This window comes from Cricetulus griseus, chromosome 3, assembly GCF_003668045.3.
Source record: "Cricetulus griseus strain 17A/GY chromosome 3, alternate assembly CriGri-PICRH-1.0, whole genome shotgun sequence".
Taxonomy (NCBI): Eukaryota; Metazoa; Chordata; class Mammalia; order Rodentia; family Cricetidae; genus Cricetulus; species Cricetulus griseus.
Window position 1 is genome coordinate 95,186,988 of NC_048596.1, and position 18,037 is coordinate 95,205,024.

Consider the following 18,037-nt stretch of genomic DNA (forward strand, 5'->3'; position numbering starts at 1 on the left):
CAATCCCCAGAAGTGCAAAGACCAGACTAAAACAGTAACAGCAAAGCTCATGATTCCAGCACTGAGGAGGCTGAGGGAGGAGGAGCTCAGAGATTAGGCTGAGGTTCATTAGTAGACCATATCTCAAAAGAAGAAGAGAATATGAGGAAAAGAAAGTATGTTAAATAAAATTCAAATTGTAGTGACATATCTGTTTAACTGTCACATCTTGTCACTGTTTAGTAGCTCTGAGAATATAAGAAACAAATGAGTAGGTGTTGCTTTATTGAAGGAGGGGTGTCATTGGGAACAGGCTTTGAAGTTTCAATAGATGTGGCCATTACTGATGCCCTCCACCAACTACTTCATGTTTGTGTCTCTAGTTCTGACCTCTCACTTTCTGATTCAGCACTCTTTTAGTCAGGGTTCTTTAGAGCAGTGGTTCTCAACCTTCCTAATGCTGTGACCCTTTAATACAGGTCCTCATGTTGTGGTGACCCCAATCATAAAATTATTTTCATTGCTACTACATAACTGTAATTTTGCTGCTTTAAGAATCATGCTGTAAATATTTTGGAGTTAGAGGTTTCCCAAAGGGGCCATGAACCTTGGGTTGAGAACCACTGTTCTAAAGGAATGAAACATATAGATTGAATCTACATGACTGGAGAAGTTATTAGAATTGCTTACAGACCAACTAGCCCAACAATGGCTGCCTACCAATGGAAGGTCCAAAAATTCAGAACTTGTTCAGTCCATAGGCTGATGTCTCAACTGGTCTTCAGTATATGTCAGAAGCCTGAAGAAGTAGGTTCCATTGCCAGTGAAAGAATGGACTTGCTAGTGAAACAAGAAAAATCATGCAAAGAGTAAACAAGGTTCCTTAATCCAAGCTGTTTGTACAGGCTGCCAGCAGGAGGTGTGGTACAGATGAAAGATGGATCTTCCAACCTGGAAAGATCTAAATTAAAGGTGTATCTTCCTACCCCAAAGATCTCACTTAGAAATGGGTCTTACCACTTCAAATGATTTAATTCAGGAGAAAGTTCTCATAGGTGCCTAGTCATTTGGGTTTTAGTTAATTCCAGATGTACTCAAGTTGACAACAAAGAGTAGTCATCATAGACACTGTGCTTCCCTGGGTGCTGTCATGCTCCCCACTGTGGTGGTCATGACCTCTAACCCTTTGAAACTGTAAGCCCCAAATCAAACACTGTCCTTATAGGATGGCTCAGCCTTGATGCTTATCACAGTAATAAGAGTAACTAAGACAGACTACACACATGTGCCACCACCCCTGGATTTGTACATTGCTCAGAATCCACGATAGGGCTCTACAATGCTAGGCAGGACGTGTGCCAGCTGAACCACACTCTGAAATCTACACTTCTAATTCAGGGGATGCTCAAGCAATATCAGAAGTCTTCAATAGAAAGCCTAACTCAAATAGGGACTCCTGAGACATTCCAGTGAGGGATTCCTGGAAGGGATGCAATGAGTGTGTCACATCAGCAGTGTGAAGAGACTTGGTTTGTTCAGCAACAGAAGATATAATCTGTGGGACAGCACTGGGCAGCTGGAGAGCCCTCTGCACTTGCTAGTCTCACTGCTGTGAGTGTGGGGAAGTGCTTTTGCAAGACTCTGCAGGGGAATCCTCCCCATCCTGTCCCTGTTGGGTGGGAAATCTTGATTGTGTGTCAGCTGCCTTGAATGCAGCTTCCTTTCTGTCCTCATCCTGTAAGTGCCCAAGTCCATCTCCAGAGGAACACTGCAGGTCTCTTTCCCTCACCTTGTTTTTCCTTCCCTTTGGGCCATACCTACCACCCAAAGCAAAACCCAGCCAATAGCTCAGGTGCAAGAGGAGCCCATGGAGAAGACTTTCTTTGCATCAGGGGCAGCTTTCCAGAGAGTCAGTATCGTTTTAGGTGATTGTGACATGAGCCTGAACAACTGACAAGCTCCTGTAGGAAAGAAAAATGTCCCAAGCTCCTCTGCAAGGCAGAGCTGACTCAAGACTACTGACTTCCTCTGAGGGTAGAACCCTAGAAACTGATGACACCCCATTGGCTGATTCTTTAGTTTCTCTTTCTCAGTTCACCCCTCAAAGTCTTAACTTTCACTTCTCTCCTGGCTCACCAGTGAGGAAATCCTCACGATACTTACTGTGGCCTCCAGTCTCTCCTCTCAACACAGTCGGGGTCTCTTGATTGTCATGTGAAGATGTGAGACCAATTTTAGAGGGCAGAGTTTGGAGGAATTTCAAAGAAAACATTCTTCCTTCTGGTGAGTTAAATTTGAAACTGAGAAGGGGCAGAAAAGAGGGACGGCTGGCTTCCTGCTGGGTGCTCTAGGGATGAGGTATCAGACAGAGAAGGTGGCTCTGAGAAAAGACACAGGTTTCAAGGTCCTGAGAGGTCCAGTTATTTCTCCAGATGGAATCCATTCTTTTCTTTCTTAATGTTTAATTTTGGCCTGCACCAAAAATCCCCTGGTTCAATAGAAACACTGAAGTTCCCCTCATTGAAGGAGTAAAGCCTGAATGGTATTTGAAAACAGAAAATCACATCTCTGTATGATGGTGATTTACCCATGATTCTATGGATTCGTTCCCTTTGATTCTGTCTCTGTGATTAGAAATCCCAATCTTTCTACACCAATACTTTGAAGTTTCATCATCCTGAAAGAAGCAGTTTCACCTACGACTTGATATGCCATGGCCAGTTGATAACCATAGGAGCCTTTTTTCTGAAGAGAACTAGAGGAGAAGCTGATGTAGGTGGGAGGGGAGAGGTTGAGGTAGGACTTGGAGTAGGGAGGGAGGGGAAATTGTAGTGAGGATGCAAAAACAAACAAAAAACAAAAAATAAATGAATGAATAAATACGAAAACAAGAGTTTTACTTGTTACAAACTTCAAAATAACCAAGTAAAGACCAGAGAAAAAACAGAAATTGTAATTAAATGAGTTTATTAATTACTGCTAGTAGTCCAACAACAGTCGTAAAAAGAAGTCAAAGGCTTGTCACACAGAAGAGGCTGTAGGAAGGGTTTTTTAGGTGGGTAGCACAATTGTCTCTTTTGTGTGCAATGTGTATTTGAGTGAAAAACTGCCTATACTCCTCTCAGCCGTGAGGAGCTCTCTTACTCCCTGCTATACAGCAGTAAGAAGGCTCACAAAATACAGAGGAAGCAATTAATTATCTCATAGCACTTTTACAATTTGGACAATGGCAGCAAAGAGTGAGAGTTGCCAGGAACTTCTCTTTTGGGGATTTAGAATGGGTGTCTAATACAAAATGGAATTTTCCTTAGCCATCACATATATAATCACAAAAGAAGCAAGCTGTCTGTAGCCACATTGTTTGAAACCAACAAACCTAGTTATCGTTCCTTGGTGTCTCTTTTAAAAAAGATTTATTTGCTAGAATGGGGGAGCATTTGAAGGATAATATAGCAACCTAGTGTGACTGAAAACTTTCTAAAATATATTAAAGCAATCCTAATGAGATCTCTTACTAATGGGGATATGGAGTCTCATTAGACAAACTCTTGTCACCAAACAAGGCTTCCAGTGGCAGGACTTGGTCACATTCAATTGAGTTGTTGGCCAGGGGAATCACATGGAAATCCCCAAACAACTCAGGCTGTTGATAAGACAAAGGGTTTCCCTCTAGAAACAGACAGTAGAATCTCATTGCATAGGACAACAGCCACAGAATTCATTGACCATGAAGAAGTTAAGCTGGTACCTAGATGGAGCCTTCATCCCTACATTCTAGTCTCTTTGGTGCAGGAAGTTTCTCTGCAGGCTGCTAAAAGAAAAGGAAATACCAACCAAGTCACAAAGCCTTGCTCTACAGTCTGACCTGCGTGCACACCTGCGTGCACATGCTAGGGCAATGGTGACACAGAATTTGTGGCAGTAGCCAACCAATATCAGATTTGATTTAAGGCCCACTAGGAAAGGAACCCATACCTGACATTGCATGGTTGACCGAGAGCCAGAGACTCGGTATCCCAGAGGCCAAGGGTAAAAATCAAACACAAGTGGCCTAAAAAGATAAAAAAAAAAAAAAAAAAAAAAACAGCTGGGCAGTTGGTGGCGCATGCCTTTAATCCCTGCACTCCAGAGGCAGAGGCAGGCGGATCTCTGTGAGTTCGAGGCCAGCCTCGTCTCCAGAGCGAGTGCCAGGATAGACTCCAAAGCTACACAGAGAAACCCTGTCTTGAAAAACAAAAACAAAAACAAAAAAAAAAAGAAAAAAAAAGCAAGCAGAGTTTCATTTTGTTTTGAGTTGTGCAATTGTAAGTCCCCCTCCGTGTATGCATATATGAAAGGATGGCTGCAATGGTCACAGCTGGTAGATTTCCTAAAACTGGAGTCACAGACACCAGTGAGCTGCTTCATGTGGGTACCAGGAACTGAACTAAGATCTTCTGCAAGAAGCAATAAGCACTCTTAAGAGAAACCATTGCCTATGTGTAACAGGATGTGGGACTGTGTGCACTCCAGGCTTTCTGCTAAGAAACTGTAAGGAGAGGATCAAAGAGAGTCACACCGACTGGTGTTGATGAAGGAGGAAGCACAGCAGTGGAGGCATGAGTTATTTGATGCTTTAAACACTGAACATGTGATGTAGTCCTGAGAAAAAAGGGAAGGGTAGAAGGTAGAAGAAACACTTCCTTTCTGCATTTCAGTAAAAGGAAATAAGAATCCTTCATCTAAAATTTGTCATTTGGGATGAAATATAGTAGAGGACTTGAAAGTATGACGAAACACTCCCTTTGCCATGTCCCTTTCAGTATTTCTCTCCTTTATTCTTTTCCCTTATCAGGGAGATCCTCCCTTGATTTCTGCACAGAATTCCTGCTGATTTTCCCATCATTTCAGTACCACTTTGTATCATCCCCAATAACACAAGTACCTGAACAGAAATTTCAGTAGTCAGGACAGACAGACCCAGGGTCACAGCAACAATGGCCTCATCAGTCCTTGTGAAGATCAAGGAGGAGGTGACCTGTCCTATCTGCCTGGAGCTCCTGAGGGAACCTGTGAGTACAGATTGTGACCACAGCTTCTGCCGAGCCTGCATCACACTGAACTACCAGTCCAGCAAAGGCAAAGAAGAGGAGGGCATCTGCCCTGTGTGCCAAGTTACTTACCTGTTTGGGAATCTGAGACCTAATCGACAAGTGGCTAACATAGTGGAGAGAATAACAGAGTTCAAGTCCAGCCCAGAGGAGGAGCAGAAGGTCAATGTCTGTGCACAACATGGAGAGAAACTCCAGCTCTTCTGTGAGAAGGACATGGTGACCATCTGCTGGCTTTGTCAGAGATCTCAGGATCACCGTGGTCACCAAACAGCTCTCATTGAAGAGGTGGCCCATAAGTACAAGGTAAGAAGTGGGAGGGTGTGGGACACAGAGCAGGAGACAGTAACAGTTGGAAAATCTCCAGTTGGTATGACAGGACAATTAGTGGGACATCATGGACTCGAGGCTTTATATATCATTCCATCCTTTCTTACCTTTAGAGCTCTAAAAAGAAGTGATGATTTATTCCACTTAATTGTATGAGAATCAGCCTGGACTAGGACAGAACCCCTAGGACAGAAAAAATTATTGAGGAACTGTCCTTGTGAAGTTGAGTCAATGACAAAGAAAAGTCAAGAGCAGAACTGCTAATTTATTCTATATTTATATTCTTTTAATGTTTATATCAGATTTATTCATACTCCCTGAAATCTAGTCAAGTGACCATAAACAAAGGAGATAGTAAATGAATGAACAGCAATGAAGAGAATGTGCATGAGGCCAGTGTGGTGTGGCACGGCTCAAACTCACAACTCTGGCAGCTAGTGTGGTTGAAAGTATCTGGGTCTACACATGATTTCCAGGCTACCCAGGACTACTACATAGTAAGACATAGTTTCAAAAAAAAAAAAAAAAACAATGTGGAGGTGGCATGTGATTTATGCCTGTACTTGAATGAATGATCAGAAAAGATAACAAAATTATCACACTTCTCTGATGCCAGAATGAAAGGAACAGGTTTGTATTAGGTGGGGTGATTGACTAAGAAAGATTTCTGTTTCTGTCTTTATGAGGGTTGTGTATAGATAAATACAAGAACTGATTGAGGTGGAAACTGAAGATTTACATACTTTATGTGCATAAATCCAGGCACAAGTTTTTTAAAAACAGAACAGTCTTAGACTTCCTGTCTTTCCACAAAAGTTTCTTGGCCTTTGGATAGGAGCAGCAGTCCTACTAAGCACACAGTTTGATTCTGCTGCAATTCCTCTCCCACAGGAGAAGCTGCAAATAGCTCTGCAATTACAGATGGCAAATGAGAAAAGCTGTGATGAACGGAAAAAGTATCTTCAAAAGGAGAGAAATTACTGGGAGGCAAGTGGGGACCCTTCCTAAGGACCTGATGCCTGGGAGGGATCTGGGCAAGAAGCTCCCTGGCTCTTCATTCCCTGGTAATTGATGAGGTCAGGGGGCCTTGATTAGTCCTCTCTACCTGTTCCCTTTTTGGAGCTGGGACTGCACAGTGAGTGCATCACAACTGAGCCTGGCTATGTGAGGAGCTGACACCAGGGAGGAACCTGGTGAGAATGGGCACTGAGTCCTGGGTCTCACTCCTGTGGTATATTCTAGAATTATAAATGTTGGGAAGATGCTTGGGAACAGTCACAGATCTATTGTTGGGGTTAGCTTATCTGAGGGTTCAGAGGTAGCATGAGGAGTATTGCAGGCAGGAATAGAGTCTGGGACAGCTGTGTGAACACCGAAAGACACCCAGGCATTCCACTTTGGCTCAGGTGGCCTTGGAAAAGGTGACTTAAGATCTTTGTTTTCGAATGTCATGAACAGACACTGAAAGGAGATGCATGCTTCCCTAAGACTCCTTCCCTTCCCAAGCCCAGTTCCCTGAGAGAAGTCCCCATCACAACAGTGTTTTTATGTCCCCCCAGTCCCATCAGGACTGTCTGAATTCCTCTCCCCTTTCTTATCCCTCAAGAACCAAATACAGAGTGATGTAGAAAATGTTCAGATGGAGTTTAAAGGACTTCGGGAATTCTTGGACTCCAAAAAGAAGAGTGAGCTGCAGAAGCTGATGAAAGAGAAGGAAGACGTTATGAACAGCCTGGCAGAGTCTCAAAATGAGCTGGAGAAGCAGAGAGAGGCAGTGAGAGACCTCATCTCAGATATGGAGCATCAGTTGGACTGCTCAACCTTGGAAATGCTGCAGGTAAGACTGCAGGAGGTCCCAGCATCTGAAAGTTAGGAGACCTAGAAGGCCTTTCCCTCCCTCTGTGCTGCTGTGATCTTCCTGATGAGGACAGTAGGACTGTCTGTGCCCTCCCTGAACTCTTTCCTCAGCCAGTTTCAGAGGCTGTGGAATCGTTGCAGGCATGGATAGCAAGGGGAAACTGCATTTTTTAGCTTGTTAAGTACAGTACAGAAGCTGAACCATGTGCAGAAGATCTGTTGCCTCATGGGTAAGTACTCACCTGCTGTAATGCTGAGCATATGTAAAGCACGTTTTTAACTGTCATTAGTCACATCACCTCAGTTTTAACTTAGTAGAAATTCTTTTTCCCTTTGGATATTTGGAGTCTTTCACCCCCACTGCATCTGATTCCAGTTGTGTGGTAGTAAGAGAGGAGTTACTTTCCAAGATCTCAGAAAGTTTTCTCTGCCTCTGTCTTTGAGTTTCTGAGGTGAAAGGTGTCTTCTTTACCTTTTACAGGTGTACAGTTTATATTTTATTTTATCTATATCACATTTTTAAAATATTTAAACCAAAGTCATATTCTGGTGGTGAATATTCTGTAGGCATTTGTTTCTTTTATATCAATTGTCAATGTTATAGACCATGATGGTTCTAGGAATTTTTCATACTGCATTAATTTATTGGTTTTCATTGTGTTGATTTAAATATTACTGAGAACACTAATTCATCATGTGTATTGGATGGAATTATAGATACAAACTAACCTAAGCTAGTTCATGTAGATACTAACTACAGCCACCATACTCTAGGAGCCTGAAATTGTATCAATTGACCAAAGAATCTGCCCACCTTTCTCTGCCTCCAGCCCACATTCTAATCTTTACTTTCATGAGATCAATTTTTTACATGACACATATTTAAATAGTAACCCTTAGGGTTTTTTTTTTTTCTGTGCCCAGCTGGTTTAGTGTTTTATAAATTCTCTGAGTGCAGCCAATTTGCCACAAATGGCAGTAATTTTGATTTGAATATCTAATATTTTAACATATATATTTATCATTTCATTTTTATCCATTCCTCTGTTGATTAGTTCTCTGGTGGTCTCTATTTTATCTGGTATGATAATGACTTGGTGGACATAATCATACAGATGTCTCTATGAGGACAAGTTTGAGCATCAGAATTCACCTATAACTTGAATGATTAGTTCTCCCCAGAATTCTTTTTCCTTTGGGATCTACTGTTGTTTATTTGTGTTATATAAAATAAAGCCATGTGTAGCCAAGTATCTATGACCTCTGATCCCAGGACTTGAGAGCCTTTCATACACAGAAACAAAAAATATGAGATGCACATAACAATGTAAATGTTATATAAGCTTCCCAACTTACAGCCAGGTATAGTTCACTCCTTAAATTCCAGCAGTTGGAATGCAGAAGTAAGTGAATCTACATTGGTTCAAAGCTAGCCTTGTCTGTATACTGATTTCCACGCCAGCAGGGTTACATAGTGAAGCCACCAACTGGCCAAGGTGGAGAGTGTAAGAGACTACAGAGTGTCCAGGTTTAAATGGAATTTATCTATACCACCTCTAATCTAAAGGCCCAGGGATCATTGCAGAAGAAGGAACAGGAGGAGTGTAAGAGCCAGGTGATGAAGGTCTACAAGGACAACAGTGTCTTCTGGACACAGCTTAGCATGAACTAAGATTAGTTGTGACACCAAACCCAAGAACTGTGAAAGCCTAAACCACACCAAATTCCACCATGGAAAGTGGACTTTCTTAGGAAGTACAGCCACACCCGAGGAGCTCCTGGTAATTATTAGCTGTTAGGAGAAAGGTTACATTTCTTTTTCTTTTTCTTTTTTCTTTAGAAACAAAATTGTTTTACATGTCAATCCCAGTTCCCACTCCCTCCCCTCCTTCCCTAGCACCCCCTCCCAACTAATATGGTACCTATCACATATCCTGTCTGCTCCCCAGGGGAGGATGAGGCCTTCCATCAGAGTCTATCATATCCTTTGGGATAGGGCCTAGGCCCACCCCCAGGTGTCTTGGCTCAGGGAGTACCCTGTATGTGGATTGGGCTCCCAAAGTCCACACCTATGCTAGGGATAAGTACTGAACTACTACAGAAGGTCCCGTAGATTTCCGAGGTTTCCTCACTGAAACCTGGAGTCTGGATCAGGCCAATGTTGATATCTCAGCTATGAGCCTGGGGACCAAGAGCTCCCTGTTGTTCAGGTCAGCTATTTCTGTGGGTTTCATCAGCCTGGTCTGGACCCCTTTGCTCTTCACTCATCCTTCTCTGCAAATGGATTCCAATTCAGTTCAGTGATTAGTTGTGGGTGTCTGCTTCTACTTCCACCAGCTGCTGGAAGAAGGCTACAGGATGGCATGTAAGACAGTCATCAATCTTGTTATGAGGGGAGGGCATTTAAGGTAGCCTCTCCTCTGTTGCTTAGATTGTTAGTTGGTGTCATCTTTGTAGATCTCCAGGAAAGGTCACATTTCTTGAGAATGTTACTTTACTGAAATCTACCAATATCCTGTGGAATCCAAACATGAGAGAACATTTGCATAGTGTTAGGTCACAAACCCAGGACAAACAGCTAACTGAGGTGACCACTTAACAAATCAAAGTGGATCTGGTGGGTCAATCATATATCTATCCCATATAAAACAGCCAAGTTAATATTGGAAAGCAAAAAAGAATATTTACTAATGTGGCCACATTGTGGTGATGAGGGAAGAGATTTACAAAGCCCCTCTGTCCATCTCCAGTTTTCCTAAGAAGATCAAAGTTTATATAGAGATTGAAATATATGCACATATGAGTAGTCTAGGTCAAGGTGTGGTCCTGTCCATCATTCTCCCATCGTTGTCTGGGGTACAGACTTGTACTTTAAGGTGGTTTGGCAAGTAATTAAAACTGCTTGAAATCTTTTTAGGAGGCCATCTCTCCCTCAGCCTAGAGTTGTTTTCCATTTCCCAGTGTGAGATTCTTGGAGAAATTCCCACTTGAGATGAAGTCTTTGTTCCAACAATTTGCCAAATTAAGAGACACACATTTCTCTTTACGTTAACTCTTTTCCTGCAAATAACAGAAAGAGAAGAAAAAGAGAGAGATATGGTTAGTTGGTTTTAAGTATTAGGTAATCTAAGTGTTTGGTCCTTGTGGCTTCTTCATTACTGATTTATCAAATTGTGTCTATATATCTAAACTACTTTAGAAATCATCTTCTCACTAGGAGTGGCAGCACATGTTTTCAACCTTCCACTCAGAAAGCAGAGATAGGCAGTTCCCTGTGAGTTCCAAGTCAGCCTGGCCTACACAACAGGCTCCAAAGCTACACGAGAAACCCTGTCTCAAAAAACCACAAAGGAAAGAAAGAAGAGGGGCCAGAGGGAGGGAGAGAGAGAGAGAGAAATGAGCTCAGACATGTTAGTTCCAAGTAAGGTAATAAATAGCTAACATATAGCAAGTGAAAAGGCATGTGTTTATGTGTTTAGTAGTACACATAGCAAAACCTATGGAAGCTTTCAAACAACTGTTTATTCATCTTTGGTCTCCAAAGCCTTGTAGTATGAGACAGAACATAGTCTGTTAGTTTACATGTAAATTAAGTAAAGAGCCATGCATCATATTTATATCATCTTGGAGAACTGAGGGAGACTGGCTTGATTCTCTTTTGACTTTGTTTCTACGGCCAGTAAAGAGTGTTCCCAGTATGTGCAAGAACATGCAGAACATGTTATTAACTGTGTTTTCTCCCTCCTCCCTAGGGTGTGAATTCTGTCCTAACAAGGTATGTGTGGGCTGACAGAGAAGATTAGCCCTACTGTGTGGTGAGAATGATTTAGTGTCCAACTAGAATAAAAGCATCATGGGTTTGGGGTATTTAGACAAATGTTATTCTGAAGTTCCAGGGAGGAGGAGGAGGAAGTGGAGGAGGAGGAGGAAGAGGAGGAGCAGGAGGGGAAAGGCAGAGTCTGGCTCTTTTGTAACTCTTGAGAACAGATTTATTCTCCTTTAGGGGACTGGGTAATGGGGAGCCCCAGAGTTAGGCTCAGCAGTGGGATGAGGCACATGGAGCCACAGGTGCTTTCAGACTCCTTGTGGTTCCAGCATTCTCTCCACGCTGTGTGCTTGTGTCTGGCTCTGTCTGCAGTTAACAAGACTTGATTCATAGATTCATCCTAGCTAGGATGTGTTTTCCTTGTTTGCAATGTTCACAGAATTGCATATTGGGTCAATTCCTGGCATCTGTGTGTTTCTCCTGGGGATGGAAAAATCCAGAGTTCCTTTGTTGTTGCATTTAGCATTTTCACAAACAGACTTGAGTCTGTGGGCACAGCTGTTCCCTGTGAGCCATGTACTTCAGAAGACTGGAAAGCTGTGCCCTTGTATGTAAACAGTCACATCCAGGCTGTCAACATCAGGCTCATTCTGAACATGTTATCATTAATTTGGTGCTCCATCTTTGCCAAAATTGCCATCTTGAAAAAGAACTTGAAGATTCAGAAGCTGGAGAGAGTGACCATATTGACAAAAGTATTTGAAATCTTTGCTGACTCCAGATGGTTTTCTCACACTGCATGACTCTAATACTCAGGAGCAGCTTCTGCACCCAGATTTTATACTTCTCTTGAAAATACACATTCCTTCCTTCCTTCCTTCCTTCCTTCCTTCCTTCCTTCCTTCCTCCCTCCCTCCCTCCCTCCCTCCCTCCTTCCTCCCTCCTTCCTTTCTTCCTTTCTCCTTCCTTTCTTCCTTCCTTCCTTTCTACCCCCCCCCCACACTTTATTTATCTGTCTATTTTGTTCAGAGAGTATTTGTGTGTGTAGCCTTGGCTGGCCTGGAACTCACTCTGTAGACAAGGCTCGCCTTGATCTCAGAGATCTACGTGCCTCTGCCTCTTGACTACAGGATGAAAGGCTTATAAATCCATTTCCAGCCCACACATTAATATTTTGCTGTCTTAGGTTACTTTTTTTAAAAAAATTGCTAATTCATCATTTTGTAAGTGTTCTAGGAGGGAAAGAAGGAGAGTGTGGAACAGGTTGTTAGACTGTACAAGGAACTCAGGTCCAAGGAGTATGACTTTCTCACCATCACACAGCAAGCATATGGGGGTGGGGGTGGGGGTGGGGGTGGGGTTGGGGTGGGGTTGGGGGTGGGGGGGGTGGGGGGTGGGGGTGGGGTGGGGGTGGGGGGGGTGGGGGTGAGGGTGGTTAAGAGTGTGTCTCTCACATCTCCAGAGGTAGTAACCTACCCTCCATTCCCTTCTCGGAATTCTCGGGAGAACTCCAGGATATCTATAGTTAGAATGATAGGGACTGATTGGGAGTCAACGGTGGTCAAAGGTCACACTGTCAATCTTTTGTCCCTAGGAGTCAGACCTTAAGAGTGAAACTACCCAAAATAATCCCAAGAAAACAGAGAAGCATCTTCCGAGCTCCAGATATGAAAGGCATGCTGCAAGTGTTTCAAGGTGACAATAGCTACATTCTGTGGTTAACTGGGGGATTCTAGCTGTGGCTGGGGCTACACTCTTTGGGAATAGAGTGATGTTTCTGCACATGGACAGAGGCACTCAGAAGATCAGATAGTGTGTCCCAGTGATGTCACCATATTTAATGGGAAATCATCATCCATCCTGTCCTATATCACTATTTACAATCCTTCCCCTAATCTGCAGAGGAGATTGACCTTATTTTTGATTCATTTGCTTGCATTTAATGCTGTGAATTTTCATCATTTCAGGTCTCATGGATGCCCAACGCTACTGGGGTAAGGAGAAATCACACCGCTATATGCCACTCTCTTCTCTTGTCTTTCAGAATTTGTTTCTCTATTAACCCTCATGTTTCATATTACTTCTCCAAATATACACAGCAGTCTGCATCTTCTTGCCTTTAAACACAGCCCCTCCAAGATCCCTCTCACTTTCTGCTTAGGCTTCTTCTCCTTACATCACAAATAAGACTAAACCTTGCCTCTCATGTGACTCTTAACTTCGATGTTTCATATTTCTGCAGTTCATGTGTTCCTGTGTCAAGTGCACAATAAAAACATTGTCATTACCGTGGACAAAAGACAAATACAACATCGAAATGATTATAGAAGAAATTTGCAAGTTTCTGAGACCTATGATTTAGGTGTCCTTGGATATCCAGCTATCCACTCAGGGAAGCATTACTGGGAAGTAGATGTGTCTAAAAGTGATGCCTGGATCCTGGGATTAAATGATGGAAGATGTGCTCAACCCAAACTTCATTCAATGAATAAAAAGGGCATCAAACAGAATTTTGAAGTTAAACAGCATACAAATTATCAACCTAAATTTGCTATTGGCTTTGGATGCAAATTATATTTTGATGATAAACAATTTGGTTATCTCCCTAAATATGAAGCTAATGATGATTCTGATGTTAAGCAGCATATAAATTATCAGCCTAAACATGGCTACTGGGTTATAGGGATGACAAATAGGTCTGTATATAATGCCTTTGTAGAGTGTTCTGTCACCCACAACGCCAGTGTCTTGATCCTCTCTCTGACTCATCCTCCCAGTCGTGTTGGAGTTTTCCTGGACAGAGAAGCTTGCACTCTCTCATTTTATGATGTCTCCAACCATGGAGCTCTCATCTATAAATTCTATGAACCATCCTTCCCTAATGCAGTTTATCCATATTTTAATCCTATGGAATCATCACAGCCAATGACAGTCTGTGGGCCACCATCCTAAACCCTCACCCAAGTCTGCACAGTGCCCTGATGTTTGATGGATCACATAAGCCAGTTACAAATAAACTAGCCTGTTTCCTCCAAGAAGCAAGCTGCCTAGTGGCAAACTTCCTAGCTGTTTTTTATTAATACATATTCCCAGCCATCCTACATCCTAGCCTCTGTTCTTCCCTGGTTCCTAAGACCACCCATGCACTCTGGAGTCTTAGGGCCACAGGACAGATATCAAACAGGTTTCACATTTATTTTTGAGAGGGTGAGTATTGTGGTACTATTTAGTTCTTATCAACTATGTTAAATCCTATGATTTTCCATTTATAGTGGATAATAGTAATGACAATGATACCAATAAATTTACCTTGTGCTGTATTGTAAAATGTAAACTATAGGATGTTTCTAGGAACTTATGGCATGTAAGTGTTATCCACCATGGTGTCTATTTTTTCTCCTTGTAGCTGTGACTGTAATAAAGGATTATTGAGATTGAGTACCACAGCCTGGCATGATGGTTTTGATGCGATCACAGTACTCAGGAGTCAGAGACAGGACCTTGATGTGCATCTGAGGCCAGGCTGGCTCAGTTACAGAGTCAGACCTGCTCTGTGTTGTTTTGCTTTTACAGAAGAAATGTGCCAGATTTTGGATGAGGGAGTTGACTCAGGGGTACACTGTGAGGGATTACTGGGCAATAAGGAGTTTATTTGGAATCAGATTTCTAAAATAAATAAGCAGAGAGACAGAGTGGGCACAGCATGGTGGGTGTTCAGGCCCCAACACCAGAGAAGACTGAATGGAGGGATGTCTGGAGAGCATCAGCTGCCCTATGGTAGAAGACCTAGGCTCTTCTTACACTTTTTATTAAGGGGGTGAGGGTAGGTTCACAGCAGGATACTGCAGCCAGGTTCTCTGATTCTAGACAGGAGGCAGGGCAGACATGTGACACAGGCTTAGTGTGGCACCTGCAAAGCAGCCACTGGGAACTCATTTTGAGTAGAGCTCCATTGTGTGTCTATCTGTGACAATAGAAAGGTAGTTCAGAGCAGCATGTCAATTGGAGATTCTAGCATTACATGCTGGCAGAGTTTGCATCAGCCACTCCCGAACATCACCATGCTTTGTTTTAAAAATTAGAATACCCTGGTTAGAGAGATGGCTTATCAGTTCATAGCACTGACTGCTTGCTTTCCAGTGGTCCTAAGTTCAATATCCCAGCACCCACATGGTATCTAACTGTCTGTAACTCTAAGATCTGGCTCTCTCACACACATGCAGAAAAAAAACATCAATGCACGTAAAATAAAAATAAATAAATTGCTTTAAAAAAATTAGAATATTTGGATTATAAAATCACAGATGCCTCAGACTGAAAGCTGGGATACCACCATGGGACTGATCCAGACCCCTGCTCTGCTTTGTTTTGCATTTATAGAGGAAATGTGCCAGGTTTTGGATGAGGGAATTGGTTGAAGGGCACACTGTGAGGGATTAGTGAGCAATAAGGAATTTATTCAGAAACAGATTGCCATATAGATAGAGATACACAAAGGGCCCACCATGCTGGGGTTTCTAGGAGAGTTCAGGCCCTGCTACCATAGAAGACTGAATGGAGGGATGTCTGGAGAGCATCAGCTGGCCTTCGGTAGAAGAATAAGAAGACTCTTACACTTTTTATGATGGGGAGGAGGGGTAACTTTACAGCAAGATCCTGCAGCCAGACTCTCTGGTTCCAGACAGGAGGAGGGGCAGACATGTGACACAAGGCAGGGTACTCTTTCATGAATACTCATTTAGGTTAGTGTGGCACCTGCAAAGCAGCCACTGAGGACTCATTTTGCATAGAGCTCCATTTTGTGTCTCTATCTGTGACAGTAGAAAGGCAGTTACAGGACAGCGTGTAGATTAGAGATTCTAGCATTACATGCTGACAGAGTATGCACCAGCCAGCCACTCAAAAACATCATCATGGTGTGTTTTAAAAATTAGAATGCCTGCATTATAAAATCACACATATTTACTTTAAACAAATTGTAAATTTATTCAAGAAAACACTATTACAACTTCATAGCTCTCCAATGTTCTTTTTGCTTAATATTTCTTTCATAACTGTCTTTCATGGGAAAGCCTTTCCTCTGTTTGAAATGAATGCCAATGGGTATTGTGCACAGTTAGAATCACACACATTTGTGGCACCACTCAGGGGCATTGTGACCAGTGCTATGCACTCCTGGTCACCTTCATTCTTTTCACTGAAGTTAAAAGCTGATGGCAGACCTGAAGCTAAAGTCAAGACTTTGCACAGAGATGGGAGTGGAATTGTGTCTTCAAAGAAAGTTTAAGAAGAGCTAGATGGCTGTCTGAGCATTTTATGGTTTTAATTTCCAAGAAGGCCTTAGGAGGGAACAAAAGAGGCATTTAAAAAAAACATCTGTAAAAGGCAGAGACATAGTGGCTTATTGCTCTAACATATGTACTTGATAGTTTGAGGGAGAAGAACTGCCAGGAGTTGGAGACCGGCCTGAACTCTAGTGAGTTCCAAAGCAGTCTGGGATGTCCAGAAAATTCCTGCCTCAAAAACAACACCAAACAAATATTGTAAAGAATTTTACAGAGTTAACTATTGAGAGGAATGAGAAGATAACATTGATTGACAGTCATTGTGTCCACAGCAAGAACAACAGTTCAGGCTCTTGACCTCATCAAAGATGTGAAGTTTGGGCTAGGGGTGTACCTCAGGGATGGAGCACTAGCTGGGTACTCACAAGGTCCTGGGTTCAATCCTTGAAGTGCAAAGACTAAACTAAAACAACAGCTGAGGTCTGGCGAGATGGCTCAGAGGTTAAGAGCACTGGTTGCTCTTCCAGAGATCCTGAAGTTCTATTTCAAGCAACCACATGTTGGCTCACAACCATCTGTAATGTGATCTGGTGCCCTTTTCTCATTTGACCTGCAGACATCCATGCAAACAGAACACTGTATACATAATAAATAAATCTTAAACAAACAAACAAACAAAACAGCATTGGGTGGGCTGAGAGAGTTAGAGCTCAGATAGAAGTCAGGCGGGAATGACTGTGCCAGCCTGTCTCTAAAGATTAAGAGTAGAATGGACTTTGGGAGCCCATCCCACATAGAGGGATACTCCCTAAGCCTAGACACACAAAAGGGGATGGGCCTAGGTCCTATCCCAAAAGATATAACAGATTCTGAAGATGCTCCATGGAAGGCCTCACCCTCCCTGGAGAGCAGAAAGAGTATGGGGTAGGTAGGGTGTTAGGAGGGCAGAGGAAGAGGGGAGGGAAAGGAAACTGGGATCTTGTTTCTAATTCAAATTAAAAAAAAAATTTAAAAAGAATAAGAGTAGAAAGAGAAGACAAGTATGTTAAAACTCAGTGTCATTTCTACTGCCCCTCCTTATTTCCTATTTTAGTAGATCTGAGAATATAAGGAACAAATGGGAGCAGCACAGGAGTGGGGGTTGAGATTGAAATTTGGGACTGAACAATCTTCCCCATTGTTACCCTTACATAATGTTCTGTTTAAGAAAGATTCTCATGTGTCTCAGGCTGTTGGCATCAAAGTCCCTGTTGCTGAGGATGGGCTTTGAGCACCTGCTCCTGCTGCCAGCCCCAAGGCAGTGAGCTCCTGTGGTAGTTTGAATGAGAATGGCCTCCATTGGCTCTATCTTTGAATACTTGGTTCCCAATTTGTGGGACTGTTTGGGACAGATTTGGAGGTTTGGCATTATTGGAGTATATGAGAAATCAGTGTGAGCTTTGAGATTTCAATACATTTTGGCCATTCCCAGTGTCTGTGGGGGACCAAATAATTCTGTTATGAAATATTTTGGGGCCCAGCCTCCAGCTTCAGCAAACAGGGGCACCGGAAAGCTCCGGCCCACTATTGTATTGTTAATTGCCAGTAGGACTACTATTGTTTACCAAGGCCTCAGGGTAATATGCCTCCTATTTGCATCTCTGTGGGCCTAAGCATTTGAATAGGCCTGCACCTGGGCGGAGGTGCGAGGTGTGTGAGTAACTAGGGAGAACAGAAGTTAGGGGCCAGCA

General features: G+C 42.7%; 1 protein-coding gene across 1 annotated transcript; it reads left to right on the forward strand.

Annotated features, from left to right (window-relative positions):
* Window positions 1–2,086: 2,086 nt before the first annotated feature.
* Window positions 2,087–14,468, forward strand: LOC100762389 (tripartite motif-containing protein 30A). The gene is made up of 8 exons (XM_027407922.2): window positions 2,087–2,262; window positions 4,814–5,375; window positions 6,291–6,386; window positions 7,006–7,236; window positions 11,009–11,031; window positions 12,617–12,717; window positions 12,990–13,016; window positions 13,265–14,468. Exons 2-8 carry the CDS (start codon window positions 4,956–4,958, stop codon window positions 13,972–13,974), a joined length of 1,608 nt encoding a protein of 535 aa, XP_027263723.1. The 5' UTR covers window positions 2,087–2,262; window positions 4,814–4,955; the 3' UTR covers window positions 13,975–14,468.
* The last annotated feature ends 3,569 nt before the right edge of the window (window positions 14,469–18,037 follow it).

Bases quoted from the DNA above. Each gene is read 5' to 3' on its own strand.
- LOC100762389 (XM_027407922.2), top strand. From the start codon at position 4,956: ATGGCCTCATCAGTCCTTGTGAAGATCAAGGAGGAGGTGACCTGTCCT. The intron at 5,376-6,290 runs GTAAGAAGTGGG...CCTCTCCCACAG, and splicing joins AGGTGGCCCATAAGTACAAG to GAGAAGCTGCAAATAGCTCT. The intron at 11,032-12,616 runs GTATGTGTGGGC...TTTTGTCCCTAG, and splicing joins GTGAATTCTGTCCTAACAAG to GAGTCAGACCTTAAGAGTGA.